Below are 12,430 nucleotides of genomic sequence, written 5' to 3' on the forward strand. Positions count from 1 at the left end.
TGGTATTTTCAGCCGTTGTGTTTTGTTATTGTTCATCTGTTCTTGGTGTAATTATTTTAAACCACTCGTTGCAATGATCTCAGTGCTGGACCAAGTTTCACCAAGCTGTCATTACACTTTATGGCTTGAACATTTTTCATAGTATCAGTGGCAATATTTTCTTTTTATTGTCCAGATATCCGGTCTAAATCAGGCTACATTGTGTAAATAATATAAATAGCAAACGACTTTTAAAAGAACACTGTATAGACATGAGTTTCTAGATATCTTGCAATAAGATGGATGTACTTTTCGAACAAGTCCACATTCGCTGTTATAAAAACCTTAATGCTCCTGGGAAGATTTGTTCAAATTTAGCCACAAGGATGTTAATAAAATCAGTAGGCCTGGTGGGTGCACTTATTGGTCAAATTCACCCCAAAGGTGTTCAATACACTCGAGGTCAGGGTTCTGTAGCAGTTCATGAAGACCATGTTTTCATGGAGCTCACTTTGTGCAAAGGTTTGTGAAGGGAAAGGGAAAGTGAAGGGATGTAGTAACATCAAATTTTCCCAAAACATCCTGTACAACCCCCAAATTTGTGGCAACAGTTATGGGAAAGAACATATGGCTGGTCCAATTATTTTGTTTATATACCAAGTATAAAGCACATTTAATTATCCTTCAGCTAACTATCTTTAGCTGGTTAGCAGGTTCTAGCTTTGAAATAGTAACTACTGAAAGTAAAATATTTTCTTCTAGGGTTCTACACAGAACATTTAAAGGATGAATACAAGGAGATATAATTACATTAAATGTGCCTTTAAATTTTGAACCCATTCAGCTTAGAGACTTCTTTCAATTTCAACTCTGTGTCTATTATGTTTCCTCTAGTTTCCTGTTTTGCCTTAAAACATGCTGGTAGATGGAATGTCTTTGATAATATTTTTCGTCTTTAAATAAGTGCATGCCTGTTGTCCTGCAATTGACTGATGTTATCAGGGTAAATTCCCATGCTCTAGGTGTTTTCCAGTTGTTGCTTACTTTTCACACTCGTGGATGCCACTGGTTGCCACATTACCCTGCCCAGGATAAAGTATTAATAAATAAATAGTGATTACAGTAACTGATTGATATTTTTGAATAGACATGTTTTTGACCTGACGACATAGTTTTAACAAGTAACTTTCTTTACTATTAGTTTTGTATTGTCTATTGATTTTTAAACCAATTTTACAGTAACAAACTGGGTTGCTATCCAGCCAGTGTGCTTAAAAGGTGGTTTCATAACTAGATAGGAAGAATAGGTGGTGAAATTACCACAGTCTCTGCCTTAAGATCTGTGTTTCAGAACCATGGCCTTGTTCTGAGCCTCATGAACCTTTATAGAGCTCACCTGGATACAGGAATTATGTGAAGAACGAGAAATACATGTCAAATAAGATGTATGCATATTTAAAATGGTTTAAGAGGTTTTCTTTTGTGCTCAATGTAATGTATAGCATTATTATGTAAGTATAACCTTTAGACCTGCTACAACTCTGACCAGGATAAAGCACTTAAAGCTCATAATTTTCTACATCCATGTTTCATAGATGGGGACTTGGAAACTGATATTTTAAAGTAAGACTAGTAAGAAATGTTATACTTTTTAAAATTAGTATTTGTTTTCTCTGTATATAGTCACTCAGCTACAGCATGTTTGGTTTATATATATAACGTTTTGAAGACAAGTTAATTGAAGCCTATTTTACCCTAAATCCATTATCTAAAAACATATTCCTCAAACCAATTCTAGTTTCATGCCTACGTTATACAGTCAAAAGTATGTGAACATTCCAAAACCATGGCAATTATTATTGAGTTGTTAGCCAATTGCTGCTGTAACAGCCAAACCTTCTGGAAAGCTGTGACTGTGGGGCACTGTGATCATTCACCCACAGAGGTTTTAGTAAAATCAGGCATTGATTTTAGATGCGAAGGCCTGGTGTATAGTTGGTACTTTAATTTATTCCTAAAGGAGCTGAAGTCTGGACTCTGTACAGGCCACTCGAGGTCTTTTACATGAACCTGGCAAACCATTTCTTAATTGATCTCGTGTTGTGCACAGCAGCAGTGTGATTCTGGAATGGGTTTGTTAGAATACAAAGGCATTCTAGATATTTCTATGATATAACTACTTTGTGGCAACTGTGTGAGGAGATCCAACTAGGGTGGTTATGGTCAGCTGTTCGCATGCTTGTGGCTATATTGTGTAACATGTATTGGTTAAATGGGTGGTGAACAAAAAAAAACAGCATTAAACACTATTGCAACACAGCCCAGGACTTTGTCTAGGTCTATAATTAGAATACCAGCTTTGTCACATGACATAATGTACCTTAGTCAGATTTCACTCAGATTGAGACTGGGGAAATGTACTCTAACTCTATGGGTATGTCAATAAAAAAATCTGGGTGCATGTTTGGGTATCATGATGAGGGTGCTATTATGTACAAAATGGCTTGATCAGACTATGAATATCTCATTGTGTAATGCCAGTAAATCTGTAGAGACGACTGAAGCTGGTACAAGTGTTATGTGTGGGTTCTTTAATTGTAGCACCTGCTGTTTGCACAGCTCACACTTTCTCTGAGTCCTTCTCTGTGTCCACAGGAACTGTTGCTATTTTGGTTCCAGGGATAATTATATCTTCGTATCAAGGGGATAGACCATCTCAAATATCTTCTCCCAGTAATGGCTCTTTCTATTCTCAGCTTCCTGATTAGTTTGTTACAGTCATGATGTTCTCAAGGGTTAAAGAGAAAAACAATATATTCTAGATTTACTACTGTGTATTGTAAGAGAGAGAGAGAGAAATGTTAGCTTGTTTCTAATCAAAATCAATACATTAAAATAAATTTGCTCTCTTAACAATAAAACACACATTTGAATTGACAATTGTTTAAAAATGTGCATTAAATAAAGTTTGATATTCAAAATCCAAGATGGCCGCCTTGACAACGCAAACACAGCGGCGCACTGTGCTCTGTTTCACAAATAATTTCATTTCAAATACTCGATAACCTTAAAAAAAAAATTAATATTTTTTTAAATGTATATATTTATATGTGCATGTAATTTATTTATTTTTCTCAGACGCTTTGGCTACGAGACGCCAAATGTACTCCGAAATAATTTTTCATAGATAATTTAGTGCACTAGCTAGGGAACATGATGCATTATAACACGCACTTGGAAGTGCTCTTGTGTAGGGTGTACGCAGCTATTTGAGATTTGTCAGCGTTTATTATAACACCTAGACCTTTTTTGCACGTTGGGGACGTTTTGCCTCATAAAGTACTCTCTGTTAGATTTCTGTACAAACGAAGAACATTAATAGTTAAACATTAAAAGTGCAGCGTTTCGAGGGAAAGCATGGAAGTGGCAAATGTTGCAGACTTTCTATGGAAGGCTGAACACCTGAGAAAGCTGTGAGTGAAACCGTGTTAGGTTTTTTTTGGACAACACACAAATGAATCGGTAATAATCTTGTTGATTTATAAATGTTTACATGCAGGGCTGATAAACATGAAAAAGAAAGAGCAGTGAACAAGCAGAGGAGACGGACTGGCCTCAGAGATTGTTTCTGTGAATTAGAAGAGCTTGAGAACAAACTGAACATGGAGCTTAAAGCTGAAGGTAAGTGATGGAGGAAAGTGATGTGACTTTATATGGAGAGAAAAGAAATGCTGCATTATTGTAGGCAAATTGTATCATATTCAAATTACAGTTGCTAAGATTCCCCTGAGTTCAATTTCATATAAATAAATAAATAGCAAATGTTACTTTTTAAACAATTGTCAACTGAAATTTGTGTGTGTGTGTGTGTGTGTGTGTGTGTGTGTGAGAGAGAAAACATAGGAAAAATCCTATTTATAATACAATAGAGTTCAATGCCTAATCCAAGCTATAAGCAGTAGAGCCATACAGTAGGTTTGTAACAATCACTGACCTGTAATGAAAGACATGGAGCTGGTTCCTATTTTTCCAACATTTTTCCAAATTCACAACATTTCGTAGGTGAACGTCAGTTGCTTTGCTTCTCAGTTTACACCGGATGTTGTTCATCAATTATATAAGCTTAAAAGAATGTAATGTTAAATGATAATTGATGACTTGTGTCAATGGCATTTTCATTTTATGTTCCCCAGTTCACATATATTGCATTGTGGACCAAATTAGAGCTTTTAGTCTGGGCATCTCCGCTCTGGACTATATATTTTTATGCCACTGTTGCATTCTGTTGTATATGTTTGTGATGCCACATTTACTCGTCAGTATCAGCGAGGCATCTGATCACGACCATGAGCTCTGTGGAGGCCACGCCATACTTAATGCTGTACTTATGCTATATTCTGCAGCTTTAGACAGTCTGTCTGAACCTATTATCCCCCCCAATATTTCTGTAGTTCTAAGAGTGCAGCAACAACTACAAAAGATCAGAAATGGTGTGTACCGATTCCAGGGGCAGCTGATGGATGTGAAGCCAACTCCCAGTTGTAAGTAATATTCTAATGAAGCCTGTAGTTTGAATGACTACAATTCGAACATGGCTTTTTTTTCTGTGTATGAAACTGTAAACCACAAGAACCTTTTCTTGATCAATTGTCAGTGATAGAAAAACTGAACGACATCATGACCGAGATCGAAAACTCAATCACAATTTTCAAAGAACAGCAACATCAAAGGTATTGGGGGGGGAAAAAAAGGAATTATATTTTGTGAGAAATACATAGACTAGTTATCATCTGCCTAAATAAAAAGACTTCTTTTTTTATTATTGTTTTTCCCCTAAGTTTTGAGGAGCTCCTGCAGGAGGAAAGGACTTGTTGGCAAGAGATATGTGCCTTTGAAAACAAGATTGATTCTTGGGCATTGGCTGTGAAAAAGGACATGAGGTGTCCCAGGGTTCAGAAAACCAAGCATGGCATAAGCACAAAAACAAAACAGGAGATTCCTATAGAGGTAATGGCTCTGGAAACATTCCTGCAGCAAACAGGAGGGAAACTGGGTGGCTGGGACCAGTATGATCATCAGAGCTTCCTGAAAGTGTGGACCAAGCACCATGGAAAACCTTCCTACAGGTCGGAAGTTAACCTTTACTTGCCAGGCAAGACTGAGGAGGATATAAGGTTGCACGAGGAGTGGTACGTAGAAATGTGCCGTCTCCAGGAAAAGAAGAAACAGGTACGTGTTCACTCTTCTAATTAATGCCATTTTGTGAGTTCCCACAAAAAGGTAATAATTCAATTCCTATTTCATGTTTAACATGATCACATAAGCTTTTTTCAATAATGTAGAATATATGTTTAAAAAAACCTGACTAGGCAACCAGAAAATTGCTTACATTTTGCTATGTAATGGCTGGCTGAAGTGGATTTTTCCTTAGAGATGATGACTCGCCACTTAACTGTACTAACATATTTAACAGTTATTAAATATTAGGGGTGGGGTGGAGGTGTACATCAAGACTAAATTCCAAATGAAAACTTGTACTCTTATGGGAGTGGGAGAGGGCATCATGTTTTTAGTGTGCAGGGCGAAAAAAGGCCATTTTCAATAGAAAACAGAGACGTGTATTCGACACGTATGTTTACAATCGTAATTCATCCCCAGTAATTGCATTATTACGATCATGTGACCTGTAGTTTTTCAAATTACTAATTTGTTTAACTTTGTGTTCATTAAAAAGTATTGCTGAGGTGCACAAAGAACTAACGGAGTGATAGGATGGGCCAGTGTTCTTTTCCAGGGATTTAATGGCTTTAATAAACAATCTCCTGCACACACCTCTAAGTTGGAGGAACAACAATATTATGTCAGGACATCATTTCACTATACATAATGTCTAATGTACAGAAAGAGTCGTATCACCGTTCAAAATGAAGAGGAGTTTAGTAATCTTTTTAGTTAAATATCTACAAAATCTCCTGAGCTTGTAAAGGAGAGAAATCAAACTATTTTGTATGAAAGTTTAGTCCAATCATTGAATGAAAGTTGAGGTCTATTGTGACATACTGTTTAGTAAACACATAGGCAGATTTTATCAAGGTTTGAAAAAATCTGCCATTGTTCATTGATCGGAAAAGGTCTTAAAATAATTAATATACAGCATGTTAAGTATATTTAGAATAGTTATACCATTCCTGATGATCCGCTGTGACGACCCCTAATGGGAGCAGCCAGAAGAAGAAAAAGATACCATTCCAGATGTGATTTTAGCAGTTTAGCTGATGTCTTGTGAACTGTTTTCACTCTAGTGCAATGTAATATTAAGCTTTAATTATGCTCTTTAGATCGTAAAAAAAAATCAGGGTAGTTTGCCTTTATCAGGCACCTGCCAGATAGAACCAGTAAGTTGTTTAGTATCTATAAGATTGTTTCATTATGTTAAATTGAGCTTAATCAACAGGGAGAATGTTTAAAATTCCAGTTTTTATGGATGCACTCCACCTTATTTATATATCTACAGTGCATCCGGAAAGTATTCACAGCGCTTTGCTTTTTCCACATTTTGTTATGTTGACAGTGTGAACGAAGTGTGTTTGAACTCGTTGCAAATGTTTAAAAAAAAATCATAATATATCATAATATATTAAATAAATAGAAATAGTTTTCACCGCCTTTGCTTAATACTTTGTTGAAGCACCTTTGGAACCAATTAGAGCCTTTTTGAGTATGATGCTACAAGCTTAGCACACCTATTTTTGGGCAGTTTCTCCCCATTCTTCTTTGCAGAACCTCTCAAGCTCCATCAGATTGGATGGGTCACTTTCAGATCTCTCCAGTGATGTTCAAGTCTGGGCTCTGGCTGCATCACTCAAGGACATTCACAGAGTTTTCCTGTAGCCACTCCTTTGTTTGTTATCTTGGTTGTGTGCTTAGGGTCATTGTCCTGTCAGAAGATGAACCGTCGCCCCCTGTCCAGAGAGCACTCTGGAGCAGGTTTTCATCAAGGATTTCTCTGTACATTGCTGCATTTATCTTTCCCTTGATCCTGACTAGTCTCCCAGCTCCTGCTGCTGAAAAACATCCCCACAGCATGATGCTGCCACCACCATGCTTCACTGTAGGGGATGATATTGGCCAGGAGTGGCTTTCATCTGGCCACTCTACCATACAGGCCTGGTTGGTGGAGTGCTGCAGAGCGGGTTTGTTCTTCTGAAAGGTTCTCCTTTCTTCACAGAGAAACACTGGAGCTCTTTTAAAGTGACCATCGGGTTCTTGGTCATCAGGTGCTCTCTGACTAAGGCCCTTCTTCCTCGATCTCTCAGTTTGTCGCTCTAGGAAGATTCCTGGCTGGTTCCAAACATTCTTCATTTATGGATGATTTAAGGCCACTGTGCTCATTGGGACCTTCAATGCTAAAAAAATTTGCAATGATTTTAAACAAACTTCTTTCACGTTGTCATTATGGGGTATGGTTTGTAGAATTTTAAGGAAAATAATGACTTTAATCTATTTTGGAATAATTCTGTAACAACAAAATGTGGAAAAGTGAAGCGCTGTGAATACATTTTGGATGCACTGTGATTTACTAGGCCATTCAGAGATGGAGGTCAGAAAGGCTGAAAGAACGGGAAGCTCGTGTGCAGCATGAACATGAAGTCGGAGAGGCTGAAAGGAAGGAGCAGGAAGTCATTATAGGCGAAGCCCATCGTCTCAAACAGGAAGAGGAGCGCCGGGAGGCAGCAATCCGTTTGGAGGCCTGGAGGATACATCGGAGGCAGCAGCAGGAGCAGGAAGAGAAGCAGAGACTCATAGAAGAAATTCTGCAGAGGAAAAGACTAAAAGAGGAGAGGCGGAGGCAACAGGAGGTCAAACTCGCTGTGGAGGCTCACATCAGAGAGAAGAAAGAGGAGGAGGAGCTGAGAATGCTGGAGAAGGAAGCACAGGAGAGAGTGGAGTTGGAGGAGAAAAGGAGACTGGCTGCTGAAGGCATCAAACGCTTTCAAGAGAGGGTGAGATAAAAAAACGAATCATAGTTGAGCTTTTGGTTTATAAAATCACAGAATTCCCCAGTGACGTTCTGTTTCACTGTATAGGATCTACACAAGTTAGAGACGAAACTGCAAGAAAAACAGGCTAAAGAGGAGGAAGAGTTGGAACGCCTGATGAAGCAAGCAAAACTCAAAGAGAAGGTGACCAATGAAAATATGTTCAGTGGATATGAATAGTCTAGTGAAATATTCATTCACTTTTAATAGAGATCACTGATTTGTTAGTTCGTTATTTTCCCCAGGTTGAAAGTCATATCAGTCGAGATCCTTCAAGACTCTGGAAACCAACCAAAGGATGGAAAAAACGCACCAAAGAGATTGGGCCGACAGGGGGTGGACCTGTCTATCACATGTTTCATAGGTACGGATTTATACATAAATACATGTTTCCAAAGTCCACAAGTAAATGTTTTGTCATCATTTTGCAAATGCATTCACTATGACATGCTGTATTTTCTCTGTAAAATAGTCACCCACAGACCAGATTCTGAAAACAGACTGGCACCTTCTGATGCATCCTGTATCTCTGACTAAGCTTGGAAACTGAAAACTGCATTGGCTTTCATTTGTGTCAGACTGACACAATAAAATGTAGTGTAGAAGAAGATCGACAGCTGCTCAGAGTATACACAAACTATATAAATATTACAAATTACATTTATAGCACATAAAGAGGAATCTGATCATTTATTTATTTATTATTTAATCATAACATATGGCTGCTGTGAAGGCCCAATAAATGAAATTATTCAAAAGCTGCATTTTGTATTTACTCAGGTTATCTATGTGTAATATAAACATTTGTTTGTTGATATGAATCATTTGAGTGGAACAAATATGAAAGAAAAAAAAAAGGAAAAAAACACTTTTTTTTTTTTTACAGCACTATACACTTATTGGCTGTTCTTTATATGTTTAATAATGAACATTCAGTATGTGATTTTAACACGCTAAATGGACTGTCGAAGGAAACTGTATTTCTTTTATTTTTATTTGTATACAAGCACTTGCTTTTGGCTGTTGCTTTTAGGTATTACAAGCCAATGCTCAAGAAATGTCCATTTGTACCAAAGAATGACTCAAATAAGCAAAGCGTTCAGGTTGAAAAGAGGTCTTTACAGGATCCTAAAGCAGTTAATGATCGCAGGAATATGACTCAACCAAATGGCAACAAACAGGTGACAAACGAAAGAAGAAAAACAACATAAAGTGTGTTATAAAGCTGCCAAATCGGAGCAAGTCACCAAAACAGCCCTACTGCAAAATGGCAAAGATTCTGCACATCTCTGGAACTGTCCTGGAGGCATGAAAAGCGTTCTTTTTTTGAGGAGCTATTTCCTCAGTTGTTAGTTGATGATTGTTAGTATTGCTAATCTCCCTGAGTTAACCATCAAAACCATTTCATTTGCACCATTTGTAGACTCATTAAACCATTCAATGAGCCCTTGTAGACATGAATAGGGTCTTTGTGGAAGAGAGAAGTATTAGGAGAGAAACATTTTCACAAAACTTTGTTGTTTTTTGCAGTGACTCCTTCTTAATTGCTCAAAGCATGATGAACTAGTCACCTGTCTGTCTATTATTTTCAATGTATTTGTTTAAGTTGTGGGTCAGCAGTAATTCTTGTATTCTGCGTTACCTTTATTCTAACATTCAGGCATTATGTTATGTTTTATCTGTCTGTCACAGGGCAATACCGACATGGAGACAAGACCTTTAAACCTGGGCTCAGTCTTCACAGAGCATTCTGACTTCTGACTGAACACTATTGCTGTTTGTGTTTAGACTGATTTTGATCTTGATAAAGGAAAAGGTTGTGCATTTTATATTTGTTTAAGTTAAAGTTTGTGTAAGAATTTTTTTTGAAAATGTAGTTCCTTCACTGATATAAACTCCTCCCTTTTCACATTAATATAAAGTACAGGTTCAGTAGCTTTTTAATGATGTTACATTTATTTATAAAAATAAGCAGTTAAGGGTTAAGAGCCCAGCAGTGGCAGCTTAAAGGTGCTTGGATTTGAACTCAGGACCTTTCAGTAAGAATTCCAATGGCTTCATTTTGTAGAATTAGAATATTTTGAATTTGGCACCTGCATTTATTAGGAAAAATAAATAAATTGCTCTGGATAACATCAAATGCTCTCCAGTGTCTGACATTCCAGAATTGTTAGCTTTTTATCACACTTTCTCAAGAATGTATTTTTTCTATATTAAAAAAAGTTCATAAAGTATTAAGTGTAAAAATTGTGTTCCTATTTCTTATCTTGATCATTGGACATTTAAGACATACAACTTTAATATATGAAATATGGAAGAAAACATTTAGAATAGAATGTAAAAAAAACTAACTATGGGAATGCTAAGGATGGAGCCCACAGAAAGGAGAAAAAGCTCCTAAAAAGGTTTATGGTTGTGGTGAGGGAAGACATGCATGTAGTTGGTTTGAAAGAGGCAGTTGTAGAGGGCAAAGTAGTATGGAGACGGATGAGCAACTGTTTCGACCCCTAACAGGAGCAGCTGAAAGAAGCTGTAAAAAAAATTTAATAAAAACAACATTAGTATCTCACAAATCATTTCAGCAATTATTTTAGTATATCTTCTCAAAGGACAATACTATAGAGATGAAAGTTGGATATATTCTGAAGCAGAACATGATGTCCTCCCTTCAGAAACTTGGCCGAACAGCAGTGTTCTAACATCATAACGAACCCAAATGCACCGCCAAGATGACAACTGCCTTGATGAGAAAGCTGAACGTGAAGTTGATCGAGTGGCCAAGTATGTCTCCAGACCTGAACTCTACTGAGCACCTGTGTCAGGTGTCTTACCTAGGCAAAGAACAAAAATTACTGGACTGTTGCTCAGTGGGCCAAAATCGTCTTTTCCGATGAAAGGAAATAAATTTTGCATTTCATTTGGAAATCAAGGTCCCAGAATCTGGAAGAAGAGAGGAGAGGCACAGAATCCAAGTTGCTTGAGGTCCAGTATTCCAGGTCCAGTTTGCACAGTCAGTGGTGGTTTGGGGAGTCATGTCATCTGCTGGTGTTGGTCCACTGTGTTTTATCAGGTCAAAGGTCAGCACAGATATCTACCAGGAAGTTTTAGAGCACTTCATGCATCCCTCTGCTACCCTGTTTTATGGAGATGCTGATTTAATTTTCCAGCCGGATTTGGCACCTGCCCACACTGCCAAAAGCACCAAATGTTGGTTAAATGACCATGGTGTAAGTGTGCTTGACTGGCCAACAAACTCACCAGACCTGAAGCTCATAGAGAATCTATGGAGTATTGTCAATAGGAAAATGAGAAACAAGAGACCAAAAAAATGCTAATGAGCTGAAGGGCCTTCTTCAAAGAAACCTGGGCTTCCATACCCCCTCAACCGAGCCACAGACTGATCACCTCTGAATGCACAACTGTTTATGGCAACTGCACACTTAAGCCATTGTAGCAGACTGTTTGATAGATTACAGTCCAAATCCATCTTCGTGGTTCTTAAGTATAACCTTGCTCACAAATTACATAGATTGTTAGGCGGTTCATGTGGAACCATCTTCAGCAGCAGCAATTGAGGATAACTCCATCCAGAGGTAGGGCATCAGGGTGAATCAGGAAGAAACTTACAGGATCAATGGTAACTCAGGAGCATGTTCAACTCAACAGATAGAAAGAGAGAAGATGGGCAATAGAGAAGGAGAGAAGCATGCATTATTAAGTATCCTTATTGTTATGTATTAGTGAGGACACTGTACAGTGAGATCACGGTGCCAGTAAAGACTTTGGCGAAGACTTGCTGTGACAGCATAACTAAAAGGAAGAGGCAGAAGGTAACACAGACGTCATAAACTTGTTAACAGTTTTTTCTTTTTCTTGTTTTCTTAATATGGTTTAAGAAAAGTGGTGATAGCTCAGTGGTTAAGACCTTGGGTCATGGCCATGCACAGGGATTGTGACCTGGTGGCTAGAGCCACTGCCCCTCCACTCTCATTGGCTGAGGTTCTAACTCAAAGCGTTCTATTACCCACATTATAGTCAGTGGTTGATTCGCTGAATTTGTAACTTGGTAGTTTGTTATTGTATTTCTGTCAGTAATGCTCTTGGTCTTCTAAAAATGGTAACAACTTGTACAAAATATCCACGTTCTTTTCAAAATAATGTGTAATTGCGAATCATAAATGATAAAGATATCTCAGTACATAGTACAAAATAAAATCAAAACGTATAACCGTAAATAGTTTGTTTTATTATCAGCAATGTGTAATTGTGATGTTCTATAAAAAAAATAAAAAAAACAAAGAAAAACATCTTCATCAAAGTCTGGAATTATTACAAAGTGTGCTGTCTTCTCTTTTAATTTTATATTTGTAACAACTAGATAATTTGTATTAACAAGGACCCACTCCCTTAGA

General features: G+C 37.5%; 1 protein-coding gene across 2 annotated transcripts; it reads left to right on the forward strand.

Moving 5' to 3' along the window:
* The first annotated feature begins 2,685 nt into the window (after window positions 1-2,685).
* On the forward strand, window positions 2,686-10,252 carry LOC124399395 (coiled-coil domain-containing protein 112). Of its 2 annotated transcripts, none has more exons than XM_046870255.1 (9): window positions 2,686-3,452; window positions 3,539-3,660; window positions 4,431-4,520; window positions 4,634-4,709; window positions 4,818-5,208; window positions 7,563-7,982; window positions 8,067-8,162; window positions 8,264-8,382; window positions 8,491-8,776. In XM_046870255.1, exons 1-9 carry the CDS (start codon window positions 3,397-3,399, stop codon window positions 8,510-8,512), a joined length of 1,392 nt encoding a protein of 463 aa, XP_046726211.1. In that variant the 5' UTR covers window positions 2,686-3,396; the 3' UTR covers window positions 8,513-8,776. The 2 variants fall into 2 exon arrangements, with proteins under 2 accessions (XP_046726211.1, XP_046726210.1); XM_046870254.1 differs by lacking the exon at window positions 8,491-8,776 and adding an exon at window positions 9,711-10,252 and having other exon boundaries at window positions 2,817-3,452.
* The last annotated feature ends 2,178 nt before the right edge of the window (window positions 10,253-12,430 follow it).

Source organism: Silurus meridionalis, chromosome 17 (assembly GCF_014805685.1).
Source record: "Silurus meridionalis isolate SWU-2019-XX chromosome 17, ASM1480568v1, whole genome shotgun sequence".
Taxonomy (NCBI): Eukaryota; Metazoa; Chordata; class Actinopteri; order Siluriformes; family Siluridae; genus Silurus; species Silurus meridionalis.

Excerpts from the sequence above, each read along its gene's own strand:
- LOC124399395 (XM_046870254.1), top strand. The coding sequence starts at position 3,397 with ATGGAAGTGGCAAATGTTGCAGACTTTCTATGGAAGGCTGAACACCTG. Across the intron at positions 4,521-4,633 it reads TGTGAAGCCAACTCCCAGTT|TGATAGAAAAACTGAACGAC; the intron begins GTAAGTAATATT and ends ATCAATTGTCAG. Across the intron at positions 7,983-8,066 it reads TCAAACGCTTTCAAGAGAGG|GATCTACACAAGTTAGAGAC; the intron begins GTGAGATAAAAA and ends TTCACTGTATAG.